General features: G+C 37.6%; 1 protein-coding gene across 1 annotated transcript in view; it reads left to right on the top strand.

Annotated features, from left to right (window-relative positions):
• LOC139745591 (E3 ubiquitin-protein ligase pellino homolog 1-like) overlaps positions 1-26,524 on the top strand; it is a 65,503-nt gene that overhangs the window by 13,976 nt on the left and 25,003 nt on the right. Inside the window, exons 2-6 of the mRNA XM_071655984.1 lie at positions 13,668-13,799; positions 17,203-17,332; positions 19,828-19,866; positions 22,088-22,192; positions 23,038-23,235. Of these exons, the coding sequence (XP_071512085.1) occupies positions 13,668-13,799; positions 17,203-17,332; positions 19,828-19,866; positions 22,088-22,192; positions 23,038-23,235 (604 nt within the window). The remainder of the gene's footprint in view (positions 1-13,667; positions 13,800-17,202; positions 17,333-19,827; positions 19,867-22,087; positions 22,193-23,037; positions 23,236-26,524) is intronic.

Here is a 26,524-nt window from a genome sequence, read left to right as displayed (position 1 = left end):
TATGTTGTGAAGCTCTGTATTCATATTTCATATCTCACAAATTGGGAAATGAAATATGCATCATGAAACATGTGACTACCAATGGTATGCATTTCTTCCAAATCACCGAGTTGTTCCGAAACCATTTACCGATATGATGATAAGCAATGGCGTTTGCTACTTTGAGTGAAAAATTGCACATTCTGAAGAAGATGCTCCTGTATGTTGATCCATACTTGCGAAGTTACAATTATTACGAGGCACCCACATATACCCTAGACGAACATTTGTCATTTGACAGTCTGCATATTTGCTGGCTGAAAGTGAAGTTTACTAGTTTTGAAATAAGAAATTAGTGAATTAATTGTTTAAAGCCACATGTGTTTCTTCTTTGTGTTGATCAGTTCTCCTTATCCCATATACCTGTAAACAGCAGCAGTGCTACAGAATTTCTGTAACGATGCTGTGCTGTTACAGTGCGAGCTCTACATCCTGTATTTGATTGTACTTGAAAACATGGTGCACTACATCCTGTATCTCTATCCCTATTTTCTCAGCGATTTTTTTTACATGAATATATTGGGAAAAGAAATATGACATTTATGAAGTAATATAGTGCTCTGATGATGCATTTGTGTTGTAAACTGACAATGTTTTGGTCATGATAAAAAGAGAAAAAAATTAAATGTAATTACTGCATATATACTGATATGCTCTGCCAATGGCTGCTGCACAGTACATTGTAACTCTGCATTACTGGAAATAATTGTGACCCCACTTGACCTCGACGTGTTGTGCGTAAGTGCGTTGGAACACCTCATTCACTAGCATGCAGCTTACAGTCCGTGTATAGACCAGACTGCTTGTGACAAAATGTTTACGTTTATTTGCAATACATTACAATTTGTAAAAGGAGAATTTTGTTTGAGATGAGGATGAATGGAAAAAGTTACACAACCTTTGTATTAGTCAATGATATCTGAATGCTTTGAATAGGAATGGTTTTTATGTATTTGGAAGCCTATATTAAGAAACAAATTAAATCTTTTGAAAGCTAGGGTTTGTTAGACTTTCTTTTATTGTGTTTCTTATTTTCTTGCCCAAAGAGGATATGACAACCTGTTTTATTAGGCAATTGTGTGCAATGTACAATGTATGTAGAGTTTGGTTTTATAATGAGATGCAACACTTTTGTACATGTGTAGTAATTTAAGATGTTGTACCCAGTCACTGAGTGTAGTTATGAGTATTGAGATATGGTGTATTAATGGCAGTTGTTGTATGATAGCATTACATAAAAGCACTCTACATTGATTCTTACAATCAATATATCATGTTACAGTGTAATTATTTAAGAAGGATAAGCAAGGACAAGGTGCCATGAGCAATAAGAGAATCAAATCAATGAGTGCTGGTTAATTTGATTGCCTGGTACTAGTGGTACACTGTTGTAGCTGTCTGAAGGATCATGTGGAACAAATCTTGTAATCATACACTGCTTATACAGTACATCAGTCTGAGTATGTGATCTGTATAGGATGAATCATGTTGATTGACATGGTATTTTAATTGGAGTACAAACTGTGTACTAACTTTGCATGGACTGTCATTGCTAGTCTGCTGACATTGATGCAGCCTTCCATTTGGAATCTTGTTACGGGGTGATATACACGTGTACAGCTGTATGCGATGTGACATGTACAACTTTATATTAGAATGACTACTGCTCAGGGGTATTGCCCTCATTCTCATACATCTTTGATGAGGTCTTGAAATTAACATCAGGTCAGTTCCAGCCAGTTTGGAGAAGCCATTTATCGTGGGAATGTGGTTTGCTCTGACGAGTAGTGTTGACATTACCTGTGATTTTGTCATGCAAAGAGAGCACTTGGGGTATTTACATTTGGTTTTGCACAAGTGTGTAGATTAAGTGCCACTTTCATTCTAAAATGACAGTTTCTTGTTATCATGAAATGTAATGTAGATCACCATGATGACAGAGAATCCAATGCCAGCCATAACACTTCCTTGTTGCTATAACAATGAAGCTCATCTTGTCGGTGCAGGGTATAACAAAGCCACATGCCTGGGGCAGCTAAAACTCACTACTGAGCAGGGAATACTGTTTATGGGCAATTGCCTGTTAAAAATGCATGGGGTCCTTCTCTGAATGTTCATTCCTGCAGGTGGAAGGACTTAATTTTGTCATACTCTGGTACAAATCTTATTAATGGTCTTCTTGAAACTTGCCTGACACAGCAGTGATGATATGTACTGCATTCTATGTGCATCTTTGCTATTCCTTTCAGGTTTCTTAGACTAATTTTGATCATGTGACATACGTAGATCCGTTACATTTTACTGACTGAATAGATTTCAACAAAGTCTATCATAAGTACAATGTAGAACTTTTTGCACAGTGAAGCTATAACCAGTTATAAGTTTGAATTGAACAAGAATTCGTACTTCAAGCTAAATACAAAACTGTAGATAAAACTCATTTTCATATTACAGTGTATGTGTAACAGACAATCCTAACTTTGTTTGCTCTGAGTAGGGTTTGAAGACTTCTTGCTGTGATTATGTAATCAATTACTTAAAATGGACTTTGCTGTCATAACAGCAAGATCTGTAAAAAAAAAAAAAAAAAAAAACTCAAGGTATTTGACTTCAGAAATACTGTGATAATGGAGAATCTTCTGATGATACTATCCAATGTGCAGTAACTGTCACATCGTGCAAAATCTTCATGAAACGTGAGGTACAACTGTATTGTAAAAGCTGCACAGATTTTTGCGAATGAGGTCACAGGCATTCTGGCAAGATGTCGTTTTTGAGATTTATCGAGAGTGCACTAATGTCTGTCCTTTCGTGTGTTGTTAAATTTGCACCCCAGCAGTGATTCATAAAATTCGTGAAAATAAAAGCTCTTACAGTATTACTATTATGCTCTGTATTTGGGAAATGCAACTCATTCTGATCTCTAAAGCATCAGACTATTCAGAGAGGCATGAAATGCGGCAAAAATCTACAGTTTTGACTATCTACCTTTGTGAAGCATGATGCAACCGTCACAAGTATCTGTTTACCTGAATATGGGCTGACATGAAACATTTACCTAATTCCCAAGTCAGAAAATGGGAAGCATAATTTCCGTCATGCACAGTCCTCCACCCTAAATCTTGCATTCCTGGCCTCAGGGCGCAGCTAAAATGAAGGCATTTACATATCTTATGAAGATGCCCTTGTGATGTACAGACTTCAGCACAGCTACAATCATGCACACACACACACCATGCCAATGTTTATGAATATCAGCTGAACACATCTTTGCTCCCTCTTGTGTTTGCCGAGGGTGAGGTTTGAACACCTGCTTCTTGCACTGAAAGGCCTGTCTTGTGTCTCTGTCACAGTTGACTCTGAAAGGAAACTGTCACTCCCAGCTTCTGCACGCTGGCTTGCCATGGGTGCCAATGTTCAAGCCAGACATGCTCTGCATTCATAGAGTGAAGGGCATGTATTTTCGTCGTTTAGTCTTGTGCTTCATCAAAGACTTGTGTGTCTACCAACTGCTTTGAATGAGGAAATGATTGCATACACATCTTCTATGAAAGTATCAGAGTTTGTGTGCATTTAATCATTCTTCTTCTGCTGTATTTATACACATTATAACAGATAATGTAGTAAAACAAGTGTTTTATCATCTATTATAAACCTTGGTATGTTTCTTTCCCAGGAACAAAAAAGAATATGATAGTGTCCTCAGTGCACATTGTTTATTGAACTACTGTACTACATGTGCACTGTACACTGTAAGTGCACATGCACACCTTACTTACGCTTGTAACTTTCTTGATTAACATAAAAAAGATAGTATTTAGGTTTCTCAAAAGACACTGTCTTTGTCCGAGGCAGTCAGCCAATTTGCCAATGAATGTCTCTGGTTTAAAGAAGGAGAACTATATTGACTCAAAGTGTGCGACCAGCATCGAGTAAAATCAGTAGCATCATAACAATTCTGTTTTTACCCTGGATGGAGACAAAAGGTACAATTATATACTTTAATTTGTGGTATTTTTATCTGTGCAAACTTTGTGAGTTGACTGATATTCGCAAAATTTACAACTCACGAAAGCATAGCCTGTATATCCCCAATATACATTTACATACTCTTCCCCTGAAAAGGGATAATAATTATTTATACCTTTTCATAAAAAAGGATATTAAGCTGTAAGATTTTGTCATAGTATTATGTACAGGATAAAACAGTAGCTGACATAATGTACATAGAAATGAATGCGTGTGACTCAGATGAGATTGAGAGTGTGGAAAGGAACAGCAATAGGCCATTGACCTTTTGAGGTCCAACCCCATAGACATAATAAGAATGATGTGTCATTGAAAATACAATGTAAATCAGTTATTAATTAAGTAAACATTAAGGTATAAGCATATAAGTATATATTAAGCAGGCACAACATACAATAACAGGGAGAACATGGACTTTCAGGGGACAAAACAAAACAAAACAATTTACAAAAAGGGACATATGTAACATAACAATCTAAGACTACACATTTATGAAATAGTGTGAAATCAGCTGTAACCATATTTTCTCCCAAATGATACATGTGATGGGCTTTGTTTTAAATCTGTGTTTACAAAGCATTGTATATTGTTCCACATTCTTGGACCCAAAAATCTTATGCTAATTTTGATGCGAGTATATTCAACTTCTTAAAAAGGGAATCAGTAAGTTTTAAAAGATATGAATTTGCTATAGCAAGGATTGCACACTTCTTGAAAATGTATGCTTTATTCAATAAATAGAGTGCATATTTCCCCCGCAGAAATACAATTGTACAATATGAATGGTAAAATCATGGTTTATAAATTTACTGAAATACAGTGGTAAAAACTCCTAAGTCTTTTCAGAATACCGATAATTTTAGATATATATTTGCCAGACATACACAGTTTTACCATTGATGTGATATTTCCAACTCAAGTACTCTTCGATTATAACACCAAGAAGTTTAAGATGTTTACCTCTTATATTCTATTATTTTTGAATATGATCTCATTCTATTTACATTCTTGGTTTACCATGTAAACAGTTTGATCAAAATTCATTGTGACTTTTATTCATCAAAAACCAATCACACACCTTCAGTGCAGAATCTAATGATTTTATCATATCATGTACATGTTTCTACCAAATAAATGGAATATACAGGAATTAGTTGTGTACTATACACTGAAGCAAAAGTCCCATGTCTTCTAATAATCTCCACGTATGCACCTAACAGCAGAGCTACAATTTCTTTTTTCTAATTATTTGCACTCTTCACAAGAACTTCTCAGTTGAATATTGATTGTGACTGACACCACCTGGTGACTTACTGTAATATTCATATTTGCATTATAAAATGCAAGTGAGTGTTCCCATGTTGATTAGCAAATAAATTGATTTCAGGGCCAAAATAATGCAATGATATGAAGTAAAATGACAATAGAGAGCTTGTGCTTGAGTGGAGCCCTGTTTATTTCACAGTTCAACTCAAGAATTCCCTTTACCTGTTGGTAGATTGTGTGAATAGATTAGGCCAGTTTTCTTAATTCCTAGAATAATTTTATACACCTGTATTTAATAGATACAGCAGATAGTTCTTGTGTACTATAAATCCTGTCATCAAGCTCTCAAACAATGTAATGTTTGGCTGCCAGGCTATAGTAAAGAATTTCATTTCATATAGCATGAAAATCACAGACTGTCTCTTTAAAGGTAGGGAATCCCATTTGCACGCCTTAAATGAAGAGTTGTATAAATACAGTGGTATGTTGAAGAGAGTATCATTTTAGAAACTCCCATAAAGTATTGAAAGTGGAAGGTAACATTTAGTAAATTTTTTTGACCGTTAGATTTTGAATGGAATTGTTTTCGGGGCTCACCGTAAATTCCAGTACATTACTAGGCTACCTTTGCAGACCCATGTACTGCATGTGTGTCCATCATGTATATTTTGTGAAGAAAGTTCATCAACAGTTACAAACATTTCTATATACATTCTTGCCAAACACTCTATATGTTATTACATCAGCTCTTGTACTTTTAGATTTGTGTTTATAGATCACAAATACAGAAGAATGCAACAAAAAGGCTTAAGTGTGGCTGACACACAGAACTACTGAGTAGTTGAGTTTTGTGCATTATTCAAATTTTAGATAACTGTTGACTTCCAAATTTCTAAGCAGTGGCCTAAGCAAGTCCCCTGAGGTTCATATTTAATGTTTTGCTGCATTTTGGGAGGTCTGTAAAAGGTATCCCCTACCTTTAAAGGTTGAAAAGATATGTGTTATACTACAGGGTGCCTGTAGAACAAAACTCAGTGTAAGGTACTGTCTTTTGTGCACTTCACATCAATCATGCTGTGTGCTGGCATACTCAGATCATTATATAGGGTGCCCAGTCATTTGGTTGTTTTCATGACAGTCTAGTTCCTTGGCAATGGTAGATTACTACCATCCTTGACTGCAGTCCCCTCATCAGGGAATGTACTTTGCCTGTATGAGAGCACCACCAGGATAGCCTGTGTGCTGATTGCCAAGTTTGTTTGTTCTTGGTGTGTGTCATCCAGTGAATCATGAGGAACAATTGTCATTTGACATCGTCTGTGAGAGAGAGAGAGAGGGAGCTCTGATTAGCCGCTATGAGTGCAAACGTGCTCCCTTCATCCTCGAAGACTGATACCTGTTGAGCTATTCTTTCATGGGAAATGATAGAAGACATGCAGATGACTGTTGTCTGAACTCATCGTCATGATGGGTTTCATTGAAGAAAAAAAGCAATGAATATTTCTACTTCATGATGATGCTTTGAATGAATGACTGTTACATCAATGAAATGGATTTCAAGCAATGAGTGGTGTATTGTATTGTTTTGTTTTGTTTTGTTTTTCATGCTCACATTGTCAGCTCTGCCTTTTGAATGACAAGTTTATAAAACTGTGTATTCTTCTTTGGCCTTTGCACAGTACAAATGTATCTGTCTTTACTTCTCGGCATGGCTTACAATAAATTCTGAATTCACCCAACCATAAAATTATTCAAGGATTGGTGTTCACACAGTCTTTCATTGCACCATTTAAAAACATACGTGTATTTCTCTGTGTTGGTGACAACATCTCTGTTTTGGTTTGCTAGCCTAACGTATGTGTCCACAGAAGAATTTGGTGTGTGAAGTAGGTTCATGAAAGAAAATCCCAAAATGATAGGGTTTCTGCTTAAAAGAAAGAAGATCTATAATTGTTATTCCATTGAGGGAAATTTGTGAGGAGAAATTTCCTTTCGATTTTTCTAGTCTAACAAAATCAGAATGAAAGAATGCATTGACTGAAAGGTAGCCATGTACTCGTTAAGTCAGTTGAAACTTGGCATATTTTTTAGACAGAAACTAAACTTATCATCCAGACCCTGATTCATTCTTGATTGATGCTGAAATTCATGCAGACTTCTTCCAGCCATTGGCAAAAAAGCTTCATTAAGCTATTTGCTACCTTCACAGAACAATTACCAAAAAAAAAAAAAAAGTAGATGGCTTTAACATAACAGTGTTGCTTATGTACCTGCTTCTAGTATCACTGTTTCTGTAACTTGCCTTTTTTAGATTTTATTTTTGCTAGTTTTATATCTATCCCATTTATTGAAGCCAGCTTGACCATGTTTCAAAATTACACAAAACCTGAGTGTGTGTATTGATTGTACGTGTAAACATAAGATGTTTTTACCAGAAGCATGTCTAATGAAGTGTTTGTTTGATTGAAGCTCTCAAGGTAAATTCTTACATGCCCTTTTCCAATGTGTCAATATGCTCCTTCCCATTGAATGAGTATGAAACACATCCCATGAATAGAGAATTAAATGAGCAGAATATAACTTGTGAACCAGGATTTAGCTGGCTATATTTACATATTTCTGAAATAGATATTTTATGTGTGTGTGTGTGTGTGTGTGTGTGTGTTTCTGTCTGTCCTTTGGAACAATTATCTCTTACAGCTGTACTTACAATTAACTTACGAGTAAGTAGACCTAGTTTTAGTAAACAACTTACATTGTATAAATATATCTCAAGAGCTTGTGAATTTTCACAGTCATACAGTGTACAAAAGAAGGCATCATATGTGCCTACAAGTGTAGATAACCATAAACTGTAGGCCTACACAATCTTTAAACAGGTGGAAAAACTATTAGTCCATTTGTTTCCTACTTACTTGTACTTGTCAAAGGTCAGGATGGAGCAATTTAGATGAGTTTAGACAAGAGGATGAACGTGTCAGCGGGTGTTGTTTGTTTCTTTTTTTCCTACCGAGTTTAAAGAAAGATAGACATACACTGTGGCTTTCTTGGCAGATTCTAATGATTTAAGTTCTCAAATTGGAAATAAATATCTTATTTCCTCAAATGCTAATCTCTGTTCTGTAACAGAGTTGGATATGAGTCAACTGCTGATAAAACTGTCATTGTATCTGTAGTAGTTGCCAGGGCTAAGTATCATATTTGTGCCACCCCCCCCCCCCCCCCCCGACATTTACTTGCGTGCATGCACACATTCGCACACACACTGTCTCTCATACACAAAGTACAATGCGGCACATCTGTAGACATATATCACTAACGAAGGGCCCCCTGAAATAATCCAGTGGTGGATTAGTAATCGGGACAATCAGTGGACAGTTTAAGTGGTTTGTATCTTTAAACCAAGGAGCTTCAAAGTCAGAAGTCAATGTAAGTACTCCGTCGTAGCAGCACTCTCAAATCAGCTCGCCCTCCCTCCTTGTTAGCCTTGCTTTGAGGGGGAGGTTCCATGTGCTGTGACTGTTGTGCGACGTATCACTTTGAGTTCAACTTAATTTGATGTGAGTGTGACATCAGGGAGCCCATTGCCGAATGTAGTTGAATGTATTTTTGCCATCTTGATTACTGCAACAGTGAGGCCTAGTAGGCAGACTATGGGAAGCAGCTAGGACAAGCGCAGGCTTAGACGGAGGATTCACCCTAAGTCTCTATCCAGACAGTGTGCTCTCTGCACTGAAAAGTGAGCCCAGAATCAATTAGTTTCTGGCGAGAACTTTCTCAGAAAGTGTAGTCATGCCGTGAAAAACAAACTGGAAAGCCGAGTTTGGCCTGGTGATGTGGTTAAGCGTCGTGTATTGGGTTCAGCTCTGATTGTGTCAAAATGGGACAGTGTCCAGCCAAGAGGTACATGTAAGTAGAGTAGAGAGCATGATATGGTTCAGGCTGGTTAGGAGAGGGGCTCTTTTGCCTTGATTCTTTGAGAATTTAATGTCCTAAATAAAATGATCTACATGTAACCTAATCTCATGTATTGCTTGTCAAATACATATATATTCAATACCCACTTTTCTGTTATTGATGTTATATTCAGTGATTATTTGATTCATTTTTTTTTTCACAGTGCATTGGATGTATGCACTTTTTAAAATCTTCTACGTGCAGGAGATTACCATGGATATCTTCATCTCACAGTCATTATGTATGTAGTCTCTGATAGTAAGTTAGCATGTTCAAGTTCTTTAAAACTTCCTTTATTTGAGGTGTGCTACTTGCATGATTATGGGACAGGCGGGGAAAAAAAAATATTGAGCTCTTTCTTTGACTAGGAGGTGAGACCTTTATAATGGACCAGACCTAGTTTTGTCAGTTTCAGTTTTATGGGCACAGAACTACATGTATGATGAATCCTAGACTCAAAGTATTTATAACCAGAATTCTGTGTTTTCAAGAGTAGAAGAAACAGTTGTGTGGTTTTTTCGCTCACTTAGATGATCTACCTGGTTTGAGGTGACCACAAGCCCTCCAGCAGACTCCCCATTGTTGTGCTGAACCTGACCAGCAGTCACCCACTGACCTGCATTAGAGACCCTAGCCATCACTTTAACCTCCTCTCAAATACCCTCCTCCCCCTCCCCTTTCACTTTTCATTGTGTGCCGAGGAGAGTGTTTCTGTTTTCCCTTTTTATTCTGTGTAAAACATGTTTGAAAGTGATTTCATTTTGAAAAGAAAGAGCATTCCAAGTACATGTGTCCCTGCTAAGGTTGACATTGTTTTTTACTCTGATTGACTGTAACATTGTGTGGCTTTACTGTACAATGCCATTCACACTTTTTTTGAAGCCCTTTTATGTCCAGAATGGACTTACAAATGTGTGGACCTTGTCCTGGAAGTTTTGGTTCAAATCGCACTCGAAGACTATAGAAAATATCCGTGACTAGAATAGACTGTCACATCACAGTGTGCAGTGTTGTTCTATAAAGGTCTCTGTTTCCCCTGTGGGCCTACATGTAGTCTATTTCAGAATTTCTTGCAGCGGAAAGTAGCCTCTTACCGCGAAAGAGCTATTCTTAGGGCCCAGGCTGTACGTGTTGTGTCAGAAGGGGTTCAGAGGTATAATATGACGCATAACAGCTACGTATCAAGAGTTTATGTTGTAGCAGAAACCCTGACTTCACTTCAGTGCGTAATACATATTTTGAATGTACCGTATCGCAGTTAAAAGCCTCATACTTTGTGGGTATTTGTTGTAGACTATCATATTTCATTCTTTCCTCTCAATTACAATCGTCATCATTAAAGTGCTATTTTTACTTCAAATTGCATTCACTGTTTGTCTGCCACTTACATTCAATCATTCCATGGCAGACAATGAATTACATGATTTTTAGTTTTTTAATTGAATGTCAGATAGAGAACAATGAGATTGCAGGGCTGATGTATTTTTTGTAAACCTAGACACATCTCCCAAGGATTTGAATAATGTAGTTCTGATTGTACTCAGTTGATGTGTATGAACACATAAACACTGCATAAGCTTCCAAAGTATGCGTTCAAACGGTGACAATGACATGTTTGTTCAGTGTATACAATGGTGCTACATGTATTATGGTTGACTCATAAGTGGTCTGTTCTGACTCAGAAAAGGAGAACTTGCTAGGTATGCCATGAAGTAAAAAGTCCACTCTGTGTTCAAATATACTTAAAAGTTTGATAACAGGACCATATTCATTAGAATTATGCTGTAGAGTATGTTTACAACATCTAAAATTGTCACATGCAAAGTATATTTGTATACATATGCTTAATAGAATAGTAATATCCCTCACATCTGCAAATATGTTGCTTTAGTCAGAGCATTACAATCTTCCCATTTACTTGTGTCCAAATCTTCTCTAGATTTCACTCAATTTCCTTGGTAAACTAAAAGAAGCATTTGCTGTCCTGCGTATGAAATTGTTTCAACAATCTAGCGATGGCACCATCATCAGATAAAAGGGGGTTGTTACTGAATGACTGACTGCACTTTTCATCAGTCAACGTGAACATGGAGTGCAGTTTCCGTAGAAGGACATCATGAAATTTCTGTTTTCCCTACTTTCAGTATGATATCACTTGCATTTAGATCTTAAATCTTTGGATAGCATGGTGAAATGTGAGATCATTATGCCTTTTGCTTAGAGGGTGCCTGAGGCGTTATGTATTTGGGTTGTGAGGCCATCCATATGCCGCAGATTACGTCTATGTGATTAAAGATAAACCTTTGGTGGATTTGCGTAATACTCTTACTCCTAGTCTGCCCTATCAGGTTTAAATGTGTTCATATGAGTTTTGCCAAATCTCTCAAGGTCAAAGGACAAATATCAGTGAACTTATAAACAAGATTTTTGTCAAAATTCCTTGAGGTTAAAGGTCAATGAACATTTGCTAAAAATGTTGTTAAAAAGGCCACATCTCCAGGAAGGACTCTGTGCTGATGCTATTTGATAGAGAGAATTGGAATTGAAAAGTATTTGCACAGGGAAAAGCATACAGGTCAACGGTTACCAAACATTGACTAAATTGCCATTTCCAAATGTGTAAGTCCTAAGGGTATGATTTTGTAGGAAAGATGGAAATTAGTTGAATGAAATGATTAGGATATTAGCCAAAAAGTCAGGTCAGTTGTCACTGTTTTTTTGAACTAAAATGTCATTTTTAATTGTAGCTATCTCTAGGAACTTCCAGTGGTAACATAACTTGCTTGGAAGGATGGAATTAAAAAGTTTCATTTGAAATTAGATGAATGAAATGTCAAAGGTCAAGGTCAACAGTCATTGAAAGTTAGCTGAAAATATGATCTCTTGCCAGAATTTCTATCCAGAAGTCCAATGTTTAATGTTATTTGCCATAATGGTTCATAATTTAATGATGCATGGAGTGTCAAAGTTCAGTCCTCAAGGTCAATGGACAAGATTAGAGAATTAAAAAAAAACCCAAGAATGTAAATAAATGACCAAACCTATGAAGAGAATAGTCAATCGCATGTGAAGGTGGAGACGTCACAGTTAATGGCAAGCTGCAATCAAACTTAATTATTGTTATCATCATTATTATTATTACTGTTGTTTCTGCTAACATCAACACCATCATCATTACATCATGATCATCATTTGTAAACCACACACTTTTCTAAGTGTACATTGAAGGAAAACTTTACAGAAGTGAAGATGTATGGACAAAGAACTGTGCAAAATATACGAGACTCGTTTGAGTGCAAGTCACTATGTCTCACATGGCATTCACTCAGCCTCCCAAGTGTTACAAGAATGCACACGCTACAGACTGCATGCAGCGGTACACTGTCACTGTCAAAAGTCCTGTATGGCAGCATGAGCATGCCCATTAGATAAACGACTGGTAATCACTTCTGACCAAGTGCAGCCCTTCTTGAGAGGATGCAGCGTTGGAATTCCAAAGAAAAGCGTTCGGCACCATTATCATTTGATGGGCTAGGCATGATGGGAGCAGAGCTGCAAAATCCATCATTCAATCAGGGAGGAATTATAATCTTTATTAGCTCAGAGCTATGTGTGCATCCAGAGACACTGAGATAAGTGTCTGTGTGTATGTGTGTGTAAGGGGAATATATAGGTTGATAGATTGATGTGTATAGATAGATAGATAGATAGATAGATAGATAGATAGATAGATAGATAGAAATATAGAAAAAAAATGAGAGAGAGAAAGTGTGTGTGCCATGTGTGGTGTTTGATAAAGAGTATGACATAGAAGGGATGAGATATGAGTGATGTGTAAGATGCCTTTTGCCATAAATATTCCATGTAATCTTTGCATTGAACATGAGGTCAGGAACACACGAAAAACCTTCAGTGCACATTCACGTTAACAAGCATCATTGAGCAGTAAGTCTTGACATTCATATCAAACCTTTATAGCATTACACATTATGTATTTTGTTTTTGTTTGTTTGTTGTTGTTGTTGTTGTTGTTTTTAGAGAGAGATAGAGGTCTATATTTCATGATCAGTAATGCAATGAAGATACCAGTTCTAAGATTCAGGATATTCTTTGTCTCTGTATTGGAGATTGCGTGTAGCTATTTTTATGATGTTTTGGGGACTTACTGCTGACTTTGTGTGTGCACTGGCATTTGATAAGTTTGTACAATTTTTTAAGCAGTGTTTGATTCACCTGACAGGGTAATTCACTTTATATGTGAACATTTTTCTGTGTTTGGTAGTCATGCAAGTTTGGTATCAATACTCTGGAAATGAGGCAGAAGGGAGACAGTCACTAATCATGATAATCTTGTATGTTCTTTTTATTTTGTGCAGGAGTGGACAAGATAACTGTGGGCTTGGCGTTGTCAAGGGCGAGATTCCACCAGGAACGTGCAACTTTGACGACGATGGTCAGAGATCACCGGGGACACTAGCCACAAGATATGGACAGCTGGTTGTGCTTGGGTATGTGAAATAACATCACTTTTAATATAATGTAAGAAAATAAGACTAGAGGCACATGGTGTCACTTATTTCTAGTTGGATTGAATGAGGTAGCATATTGATAAAGCAGAATTACAGATAACTGAAAATGTATCAAATCGGTCTCACTTTTTATCAGATTGGGTTTTTTTTTCATATCTCCTTCTATGAAAGGTGTATATTTCCTTTGCAAGATTCAGAACGTAGTGATTTGCTTTTGTAGTGGTGTTGTATCACATTAAGGTTGCATGTTGATGTAATCATCCCTCAGTTTCCTCTCAGTATTTTCATCTCTTGGTTGCAACATGTCAGATTTGCCTATCAGAGCCCCCTGGCTTCGCTTCCAGACTATGAAAAAGTTGTGGTATTTCATCAAGGCTAGTTGCTGTTATAAGCTGCTGTTGTTTTATATGTAACTTCCCACAGTGCTTTGCAAACATGATTGCCATCAGTGTCTGTGGCTCTCAAACAGAGGCAGAGTTCACAGAAAAGTTCAGGGGTAGTTTAGTCATGTACTAGCTATTGTCAAAAATACACCCAGTCTTGCACATTTCCCATAAGGTGGCTGTGAAAAAGAAGAAAAAAAAGTCTACATGAAATGACACAATGAATGTTACTGCATATCATTGTTAATAAAAACCCCGACAACTACCACCTAAAGACATCTCGACATATACTAAACAAAGTATCATGTTCACCCCTTGTTTACTTCAGTATTTGAAGGTGTTTGTGATATTACATACATCGGAATGACAAGGCTAAAAAAAAAAAAAATGAACTTGTGGTAGAACAGATTATGGGCTATGTGTATCATCTTCCCACGTTTCTAACACGTTTCAATACCCACTATCGAAACATGTTTGCAAAGGCCTTTCGGATAGTGGGTTTTTTTTTTGGAGTTGTTGCATTTATCATCTTTATTTTGAGTCGAGAGGAAGACCTTGTCACTGTACAGCTCCATTGCATTGTTTGACCCGAGGAGCATGCTGCACATTGGTACTGTATGGATCTAGGTCCGAGCTACAAACACACTTCAAAACAACTTTTTTCTGGCTCAAACACATTTGAGATCGCACTCTTTTTGATGTTTCAGAAAGGCGTTTCAAATGCCATAATCAAAACAGCTTTTTTTTTAATCATCTGCCCAAACCTCCATGAAAGTTGTTTGGAAACCTTAATTCTATGCCAGAAGTGAGTCGATAAATGCATCCTTAGATACACGAGATAAGGTATCTGTGATCACAGATTGTAACTACTGAAAAGTATCGTGTATGTTCTCAGCAAGTTGGTAAGCAATTTTTTGTTTTTGTTTCAGAACAAGTTGTTTTACAGTCACTTGTTTACATATGTAAATCTTTATTTGTATGACCATGTCAAAAGTAAGGCTGTACAGTGAATTTGACCGTAGTCAGTTAAACTTTGGGCACACCATGATAGAGTTGCATAATCTTGGGCCATGTCATTTGCATCCAAAATTGAATTATCATAATAAAACAGATATTTTTTTCTCTACATACTTGTAGTTTGAGGTAAAAAAAAAAAGAGAAGAAAATCACATGTTGGTAATCTGTTTTGGAAACATACAAATGCGAAAGGGTCATCCAGGAATGTTGGTATGCACTAGCTTCATAAATGCAAAGTGCACATGTGTATGTATCTGTGGGTATCTTTGTAAGTGTTCAAAGCAGTGCAAAGACAATGTATCCTTTTTGGCCCATGCACAACTCTGTCCTGGGGTGGCCAAGTCCATGATGCTATTTGACATTGGCTCTTTGCATCATGTGTACTTAAAGATGGCAGCTGGAGTGACAGCCCTTTTCACGCTTCAGTCCAACTCGCTACATCCATTATTCAAAGGGTGTCTGTGAATGCTTTACGGTGCTCGTCACTGAATCTATGCAGGCTGTAAATTAGCTCTTGCCCTGCCACTGGCGGACTGAGGGGTAATGCGAGAACCGAAAATGTCACCAACACTTAGACGTGCTGCATCCGATGATTGTAAATGCAGGGAAGATGCTATGTTGCATTTCACAGCCAGAAATTGTTTAAATGCTCAGTGTGACATGAGTCAGTGAAAAGAAAAGCCATCAGTGAGCTTTCGGTGTACTGGTGAACTAATTGTCCTTCCAGTTTTGGTTCTGGGATCTCGTCTATACTCCTGCAAATATTAGCATAGTTTGCATTACTGACTTTCAGCTATTTGTTCCTGTTTCACAAGAGGCTAATGTACTCATTTACTCGAAGTGAGGGGTAATGACAAATGTCTGCATGTGGAGTGAGTAGTTCTTCAGAGGAAATTTGATTAATCGGAATCGGGAATCGGGAGACTGCAGCATTCAGTCTCACCTCCCTGGTTTCAGCAGCTCGGCACTGCAAACAAAGAGGCATGGGATAAAGAGGCACATTACACAAGAGACTGGATGCAAGTTTGAACTCGTTTCTGTTTCATGGGAATTCTTCCCTATGGTTGACGTAGCATAACCTGAGTGCACACAGGAACTATCTATTTAGGAAGCAGTGTTGGTGGTTACCCAAATGAAAGAAGACAATCGCTGCTATTGACAAGCCGCGCTAGGGGCCCCCATGTGTGATGCTAGGCATCTGTTCTCACTGCATAAGTGGGAAAAATGAGAGGCTGAAAGCTTTAGACACATGGGACAAGGTCTTCGTCTTTATTTTTGAAGTACATTCTAACATTATGGGATAGATTGATTAAGAAAAGTGATCTCTCAATTAGCTTTCATTTGTGATTATTTCTTTTGTGTGAATTCAGGTACTAGTAGTAGATTGTTTACTCTGTACACAATGATATTTAAATGACATTCACTTGGAATATCTGATTAGTCTCGTCTTCATCCTATTGTTAAGTCAGAGGGCAGTTAGTAACCTGTAGCTTGTAAGGTCATACTCAGTCAAGCTACAGGGCAGTGCTCTACCGTCCGCTTCCCCAACCAGCCGTCCATACCAGGGCCGTCAGGATATCCCATGATTCATCAGAATTGGAGATGTCTTGTGGGAAGGGACAGTCAACCCATTATGCATGGACTGGCAGGCGAATGTGTTTAGATTTACAGGTAGTTGCTAGGACATACATCATAATACTATGCAGCTCAGCCTCATAAAGCAGGATGATAAATCTTTATGGGTGAAGTAGACAGGGATAACAGAGTAGGACAACCTGAATATATATGTTTTTTTACTGCCCCAAAGCCCACCCCCCCCCCACACACACACACACACTTCTCAAAAACTTATTTGATATGCATGAAAATTACGTGTTTTAATGTTTTTTATTTTTTTTTTACATTTTTTATGCCTCTGTTATTTTCTTAAATTTATGTCATACTAAGATGATGAAGCGTGATTCTTTTCCCCCTCATCCCAGGTACAATGGCGTGCTTCCGGCTGGCAATCGTGGTAGGAGGCGTAGCACGTTTGGTCTGTTCAAGCGAGACGCAGCCAATGGCGTGAAGCCTGACAAACAGTATGAGATCAACGCTGCTAAGCAGGGGGAGGTAAATAGAAACACACCTTCACTGATTGGTAGATGAAGATGGAAAGTTTAATTTATGAGAAATGAGTTATTCTAATTTTGTGTTTTGCCTAACGTTGTCTTCTGTATCTAGCATTGCTTGGGTAGGTTTTGATAAGAGTGACAACTCTCATTGTAGGAACTAGGGCTGAAGACCATAAACGTTGTTTGTGCTGTACTGAAATAAAAACTTTTGTATCTGCAAATACATCATTCCTAATTTTTTAGTCTATCTTTTCTTCATTAAAGAGTAGCTTAAAGGGTGTATACAGTTCTGGTCGAGGTGTAGATTTAGCTTTTAAAATTTTGTGAGATATTCAGAAACCACTCTATGAGATATCAAAGAGCATGCAGTTCTAAGGGGTATCAAAAGTTTATTCGATGAAAATTGGTTTTGAAATGGCTGAGATATCCAAAAACAAGGTGAAACAAAGAGATCCTAATAAAGTTGTGGCATGTCGCCTTTTATTATTAGCACTGTTTTGGATATCTCAGCCATTTAAAAACCAATTTTCATCAAATAAACGTTGAATCCTTCTTAAAATTACATGCTCTTTCATATTTCATAAGAGGCTTTTCATTATCTCACTTAGGAATGTTCTAAACATGAATCCCTACCTCAACCAGTACTGTACAGTCCCTTTAAGTTGTCAATAAACAAAACAAAATATAGAGTTATTTCATCTATGTACTTTCCATCAAGCAGGCCTCTTGTGAGAGCTCATTTGATTTTAAATGGAATAATTTTGAGACAGATCTTGATTTTGGAGTTCTTCAGAAGTATTGTTTTCCTACACATGCCAGACATTAGGAAGCAAAGCAGAAATACCATTGATAGATTCAGCTGCATTTGTTTATTGTTTCACGATCAACAATGAAATTACATGGCATGGAATAGGATCATCAACTCGGTGTAAGTCAGTCTAATAAAGCCCAGCCAGTTGTCATTGTTACATGGACGTCAGTTTCATTAGAGGGGATATATTCCAAAGAGGGCTAATTAGTTTTATCTGCTGATTTATTAGGGGAGAATGTCTGCTGGACAAGATTACTCATGTAACCAGGCAGACGGATATTAAGGTAGCAGGCAGGTTTGTCATCCCTCTGACGTTTGCATTAAACTGCTGATGTCAGAGTTAGGATATGTCATAATGTGTGAATGAAGACTTGGGTAAAACTGCCACAGACAATTAATGCAAGTTGGCATCAGCTGTTAGTTTGAGGCACAGTTCATCATGTGGTACTGATCGGTGCAATCTGTTGCTTCTAGTTACAACATTAAAGACAGGTTTAGTATTGGATAAACATGTTGCAAAAGGACATTTGAAGGCGCTTTTACATGTGTGACAGTGTATCACTTATAACTAGTCTGTATATGAGTCGGGTATATAGGGAAAAATACATCATGTTCACAACATAAATTTAGCTCTTTTTCTGAGGGAGATTATTGTATGTTATTGAATTGGAGTAGTGAGTACAACAGGGGCATATCAATAAATGCTATAGTGTCCCAGCATGCCGTGAAATGTAATGATGGAGCACGATCACAATTGATAGCAGTGTTATGCCTGCAGGGCTTGAATGGTTTGACCTAATATGCTGCACTTCCCTGGCATAACACCAAGGAAGACTTAACATATGATGCACGATATGTAGAGGTCATACATTTCTCATCATATTATATATATGTACATTGTATGTGATGATAATACAGATGATGGAAAAATAGATTTGTGTTCCATATGTTGTGGCCACAATATTGTCACTCCCATTTGTGTGCTTCATCTCTCTTGTCCTAAAGCGGAAAATCCAGTCCAAATATAATTTAGTCTGATAAAATAGAGTAAAATCTTACGAGTTCAACGGTAAAAATTTGACTGAATTTGATGAAAAATAAGGAAGTTATGGCATTATGAAGTTTTGCTAATTTCTGCAAAACAGTTCTTGTACAGTGGATATGAATATGCAAAAGAGTGAGCTATCCGTATCATAACCTCACAATTTTTCATTGATCGTGTACAAAAAAAAAAAAGACAAAACTTCACTATTTCTGTCATTGAAGTCTGAAACATGATGTTATTCCTGGTTGAAGAATAGTGATCAGTTAGATATACGAGGATTTCAGCCTTGGGCATAACTGCATTTGAATGAAAAACTGGAAATTTCAAAATTTTATGTACAAAGTATATTATGGCAAGTTGTGAGGGGATGACATGCTCACTTTCCCATTTGCATAGGCCTATATTCATATTGACTGTTCAAGAACTGTTTCCTGAAAAATTAGCAAAACTTCAAAATGCCATAACTTCCGTATTTTTCATCTGATTTTGATAAAAATAATACTGGGTTGAACTTGTAGTATTTACTCTTTCTTATGAGACTAAGTTATATTTGGTCTGGATTTCCCCTTTAACCTTTTGTCTTTATAACGTAGTAAACATGTTTGTTGCTTTACCTTGTTTATGTGATTCTTTGTAGGTAAGGAGTAGTAAACAAGAGTCACCTGTAATCAAGAAGGTAAACAGACTGACAGTAGGAATGTGAAAGCTGTTTTCATGACTAACAGATCCTAACTTGCTGTTAACTGATGGGAGTAAAGTATGGAAAAAGTCAAAACGTTATTTATGTACACACTGCCTTGTATAAGGAGCACAACCAGGTTGTAGTATTGTATACAGTGTATATTATGCAGAAGTCTCTTTACCATGGTCCTTGAAAAGAAGTTTTGTGATGCCGTTAGCTTTAGGTCACTAAACGCAATGCATTCTAACCAGCATGTATAATGAATTACTGATATACATTGTAATAGCATGGCTTGTATGATTTGTCGTATCTTTGATGATTTATTTTGGTATAGTTTACTAGTTCTTAGAGGATATCTCAGCGAGTATCACTTCATCACTGATGATGTGCTTTCTCTTAGACAGTAGTCCAGATGTACTGGAAATGCTTGTCATATCCAGTCAGCCTTCATGCAGTGCAAGATAGCTATGAATGTTTAACAAGCTGCTCACATAGACTTGACGTCATTGCATTCATATCAATCATGAAACATCTAATGTAATAACTGTTTTGTTTGACATGGGAGGAATCATTTTGCATCAAGCTAGGAAGATATGGATGTCTGATTAGGTCTTATTCAGCCAACATTCACTTAGTTCTCTAGGGAGTGTTTTATTTCAGTTCAGAGATGCAGTAAGTCATCTGTCATTCTGGTACAGCTGATTATAACATAGGCCCTGCCTCCTCCATCTCACTGACTTGTTGAGCCCCGCAGTAACAATGCTTACAACCTGCCACTTGCAGCCTTAGTAAGGCTTGTGGTGTTAGAGCAGTGTTTTTTATGTGGAGTAGTCTCAGTAGGCTCTCAAAGGTTGACTGTAAGTTCCCATGTACTTTGAATGGTTGGATTGTAAAATTGTAAATTAGTGGAAAATTGAGCAAAGAAAATGGGATTCCATCGGGATAAAATTATAAACATACATTTATGTGGGACTATCATCTATGAAAAAAAATGCTTCCTAGTTAGACTCATGCATGTGTACATGTCTGCATTAACAATTAAGAATAATTATGTGTACATGTATGTATGTATTCATTCTGTAAAGGAAATTAGAACATTTTGGTCTCAAATTTGGCTGCATGGGTCGAGGGCAATTACCCCCTGGGCAATTACCTCAGACCTTTTCCCTGACCCTAATCATAAAAATCCTGAACCTAAACCTAACCCTAAACCTAATCTTTACCCTAACCTTATCACTAACCAGTATACCAGTAAGGGGGGGGGGGGGGGGGGGGTAATTGCCCTCGGGGGATAACTGCCCTGATATGGGCTGCATTCATGTTATTTCAGTATCTTCTGTTTTAACAAGTGTGAAATAAAAACCATACTTTTGTCTTGTTTCCCCATATAGTATGAGGCTTTGGTATCACCTCATAAATTGAGACCTCTTAGAACCCAACCTGCTCTATTCGATGCATGTAAGCTGGAGCAGTGGGATCTCATAAAAGGTTCATGTGAGGTGTCATAGGCACGCGACTAGATCATGAACCTTGAGTCGTGCATGGTTGATTTATGCGTATGTAGGCTAATTTAATTACTTGGCTGAGTTTAGCATCTTTTCCCAGCACTATTTTATTTATCATTGTGTGTGTGTGTGTGTGGTGGGGACTGGAGGGAGGGATTACAAATGATTTGATTAGTGGACCAGAGTAAACTAAAAGTGTTACGAAATGGAGCTTCATTACAGAAGAAAGAAGCTACTCTATTAATTTGTTGTCATATTGTGCAGTGGCTGAACAGAAAAAACTTTATGTGTATCCAGGGAGGTATTACACACATGTGTGATGCAGGTACCCCCTTGGTGTAATTTCATATTTCGGTCATTGTGACAACTGACCCAGTTTATACTTTAAATATTTTACTATATGATAATGTATTAAAATTTTCTACAATGACTGCATCCATTTTCTCCTTCCAGGAAGTTATTATTAAGAAGATGACATGGGAATCCATAGTGTTTGACTCGTGATGCTACAATGTAATTCTCTCTTCTTTTTCACACCTGATTCTCTTCAGGAATCGTAGGCAGATATGAACACTATATGACAATTGTTTGTTTGGGCGTTCTTTTGTACCTTTATGATCATAGCACTGCTGCCCGAGAATTCCAAGAATTTTGTGTCAGTTTTGTGGCGTGTATTCATGAACATGTGATTGGTCTTCTCTTTAACACAGGCCCTCAAGACGAGTAATAGCAAGCACACGATAGCATACACTCTGTCTAGGCATCAAACAGTTGTGGTAGAATACTCCAGTGATGCAACAACAGACATGTTTCAGGTGAGACATTTGTAGTCTGCACACCTTTGCTTCATATGGAAACAGAAGAGTAGTCATGTATGGAAAGTGCTGTTCAAGATATATTTTGGACTTTGTTGAAATCAAAGCAGTGATTTAATCATTTTCCTACTGTTGAGTGCTGATTATTCGTCTGCAGTTTGAAAGGCATTTCCAAATAGCAGATAGCAATATTAATCATAAGTGTACATTACTTTCATGTGAAGTGATATCAATTATTTTTATTATTTTTTTTTTTGCAGTGATATAGTGCCACTTGATTTTAGCATGCTAAAATTCTACGTTTTAATGCTGAAATTACACTTTTTCTCCATACCTTGAAGGTTATTCAACGCATAAAGGTAATAAAACTAGGCATATGGTTTATACGTAATGCATAAATACTGCACAATGAGTCTGTAGGGAAAGAGTTTGGCTGTGAGATCAAAGGACAAGTGAATGTGCTAAAATCCCCGAATACCCGCTCTCTTAAACAATTTAGCCATCCATTTTAATTGAACCTAATTCAAGGAAAGTAAACAGTTGACACATGTTTGACAAACATGTTTTAATTTGATGCCAGTAAGGTGAAACTGTTGTTGCACATTGACAAGACGTACTATAGACCTGTTTGGAGAACAATGCATTATGGCAGAGGCATACCGGTCGCTGTATTTCTAGTTATTATTTGTGTTAATGTGTTAATTGAACTGTGTAACAATTCACTTTTGACCATGAACATTCACTGGCCTGGATTCTTTGTGAGCATTTTGGCATCTCTCTGTACAGGTAACTGAATAAAAAAGCTCCATTTCCACAAATGCTGTATATTGTTACTTTCTCCACAGATTGGCAGATCAACAGAACCCGTCATCGACTTTGTTGTCATGGATACGGTGCCGGGTGCCAAGACGCAGAAGGATTGTGTTGTCTCAGAAAGCACAATATCACGCTTTGCGTGTCGCATCATTGTTGAGCGGAGTCCCCCACACACGTCAAGGATCTATGCAGCAGGCTTCAACTCAACAAATAACATATTTCTTGGGGTAAGGCTGGAGTTCACCCTAATTTTCTGTACAATTATGTTTGCGAATGTGCCGTTATGCAAACTAAATGTGTAGCAACAAAATTGTCCAGAATTTACATTCAATGTTTTTTTTCCCGTGGCATTTTATATGAGGTTACAGATTATGAAGCTGACAATGCCTAAAGCCATGGTCAAACAGTCTCACTGTCATCAATGATAGGCAAATTAGTTTCTTGTTGTGAGCTACATTTGCACTGTGCTGATCATTGATAATATGACTGGTAGATAGCTAACGATGAGCTATGCTGGACAATAATAAATATCTGGAAGTGCAACATGTATACCAGCATCTTTCACCCTTTTCTCTTGAGTTCACAGGCAGTCACAACTGCACGGAAGTTGTTATATGTTTTTTGTCTATCCAACAATGCAGAGTCCTTTTTTTTTTCTTTCATTAGATATGCTATTATTATTTGTAAGGAAACAACTAAAGCTTACCATGAGAAAATTTTGAAACAAAAAGTTTATCTATATTCAGAACTCCCAATTTGATTTTAGAAAATTGTAAAAAAAAAATCAATTTTTGAAAATTGTTGTTAAATCCTCTCTATAGCCCAGACATAGTGCAGGACCAGTATTTTCTACCCATACATCATCAAGATACCAAAATCTGCTGCTGTTATTTTCAAGTTGTCCCTGCATTATCACAAAAGTATAATATGTACAGACCATGAGGGGGATACAACATTTATTGGGTGAACTAGACTAGACTCGTGCAATACGATTCTATAGTGAGGGCAATTAATGTCATATCTCCTGAAAGTAGCCAGTCCCTGTTATTAACAAAATCAGACATCTGCAGGGAACTTGAAAATATTGACAATTAGTACATGCACTAGTAATCACATCTTAACCCATTGGAGACTAGTCCCGAGAATACTTGGGGAGGTGTCTATGGAAAATGCGTGTTATAGCAAAATCAGCCCATCCTCAAAGAGTGGTAATGTATTTCAAAGAGGGAAAGACAGAAACATTAGGGCAACTTGTAATTACTGGATGCACGGTTACGGCTATCGTCGATATGTGAACACTTGCCAATTGTGCGAACATTTGTCAAGTACAGTGGACAAAATCTTTTGCAAGTTTACAATGTCTATCCAAATTCCCCTGGATGTCGGCTCAATCTTATTCTTGCGGTCGGCTACACATCACTTCCGGTTGACTGGAGTGAAAACAAACAGCTTGCAAGCGCGCTAAGCCTGGGGCTGCATATATAAATGCACATACTGCATGCTGTGCATGCATGTGCAACGCGTATTATGTGCAACTCTACGCAGACGTATATGGGGACTGTTTTTCATTATTCATTTTGTCATTTGTGCCATCATTCATGAGATACATGCATCATGTCTTGCCAGCAATATTCTAAAAATCTGGAAACTGTCGATCGATTGGTCCCGGTATTTTGCCAAGGTGAAGGCAGCCGGACTGGACCTGTGCCCGTATGAAATCGCGGCAGGACTCTGGATCAACGACCCGACAAAATGACCAGATGTGCAGTAGAATCTCTTTGAGTAGGCCATACCCCGATATCTACGCTTACTTAGTACCTCATAGAAGGTCTATAGGCCTAACGTTAGTACTGTAGTAGGCAAAGGGTAGGGCCTAATTTAGGGTAGGCCTAGCCTGCCTAGGTAGGGCCTAATCCTGCTGCCCGCACAGCTACAGCTTGTGCCAGCGCTATGCTCGCGGGGCGCCCCGGCAGAAAACATGTACAGCGTTACCACTCCAGGCTCACGCGACTATAGACTATGGTTTGTTTTCACTCCACCACTATCCATCACCCGTGACACGCAAAATACCCGGATGTCCGACCATGAGAATTGCCTGCTACTTTATGTGCATTTTTCTACTGACTTTTCTGAGGGGGCAAAAACAAAATATTGACTGGTCAATAATGATGACGGTCAAAACTTCAGCAGTAAAGAAATAAAATTGTCCTGTTTAGATGTCTGATATGGTTAATGATATTGAATATCAAGTCATCTTTAGGATGTGTAGAGCAGCAAGAAGTGTCTGTAGGATTTCATAGATATTATTTGTAGGACTGGTTGATTGATTGATTGATTGATTGATTGATTGATTGATTGATTGATTGATTGATTGAGTGATTGAGTGATTGTTTGATTGATTGATTGATTGATTGATTGATTGATTGATTGATTGATTGATTGATTGATTGATTGATTGATTGATTATAACTGAGGTCTTGTAATGCACTGTGCTATGGTCTTAAAACCCCTCAGCATGTCTTAAGGTCTGCAGACAACATCAGCAGAAAACCCAAAGCATGTCGAATGCTGAGAATTTGTGAAGTTTGATGCACTTGTGGTTCCTTTCAGTTATTACATAGCAAGTAAGAAGTGGCTAACTCATCAGGTAGTTTATGAAGTGCATGTCTTGAAGGATTAAGCAAAGTAATGGTAAGCATTTATCTCATAAATTCTTGAAATTTGTTTCTGTCTCCCCACAAGCCTCCCACACACCTTCATAATGTGGTAAATTTAAACATTCACTGGGATTTAAAGAGAATTGTAATGCTTGATAATTTTCAGAATGGGGTAGACTATTTCTATGCAGCGTTACATGTTTGATGGTCATTATGGACTTAATTGGAGACTATGAGGTTCCATTCAATCTTAGCCAACTGACGGGCCAGGAGCCTGTTAACTGTGGCCATTATTGTAAATTGGGGTGTTTATACCCGAGCTATATTTGTAGCGGCGTTCTAGTATGGCTTGACAAGGGAAGATAGAGAGAGCAAGAGATAGATAGAGTCAGAGGAACATGGGACTGTAATGGGTTGCACATCAAACACTGACAAGCCACATGCATCGCATTAGGCACACATTAATGCCCAGGGAGAATGCAGTGACGCGTTCTGGAGTGTGTAATTCAATTCCAGCACTCGCCACAGAATGCCGGTCCATGCCAAGCAGTGGATGTGATTCCTGTCATGCAGTGTCATTATGCCTCATTTTACATTCGTCACAAATCATTTCAGGATTTTTTTTTTTTCCATGTCAGTATGACAGGACCTTTGGGATAATATCTACTCTACTAAATTTTTATTGTGCATAATTGTGCAAAGATGCTGGGATGTTTTGCATGTATATAGAAACTGTGAATATTTATCATGTTTTGTCTTTACATTTGATTTTAGTGTAAACTCATGTAGTTAGGGCAGCCTGCTCTATTAAGTGACATTACAACATCAAGCATTTCTAACTGTTCCTTTGATTGTCTAT

The sequence above is a fragment of the Diadema antillarum genome, unplaced genomic scaffold (genome assembly GCF_040938485.1).
Source record: "Diadema antillarum isolate AM-2024a unplaced genomic scaffold, OU_Dant_1.0 seq00001279_RagTag, whole genome shotgun sequence".
Classification (NCBI taxonomy): domain Eukaryota; kingdom Metazoa; phylum Echinodermata; class Echinoidea; order Diadematoida; family Diadematidae; genus Diadema; species Diadema antillarum.
The sequence above is the reverse complement of the archived record's forward strand: the minus strand, read 5'-3'. Positions and strand labels throughout refer to the sequence as shown.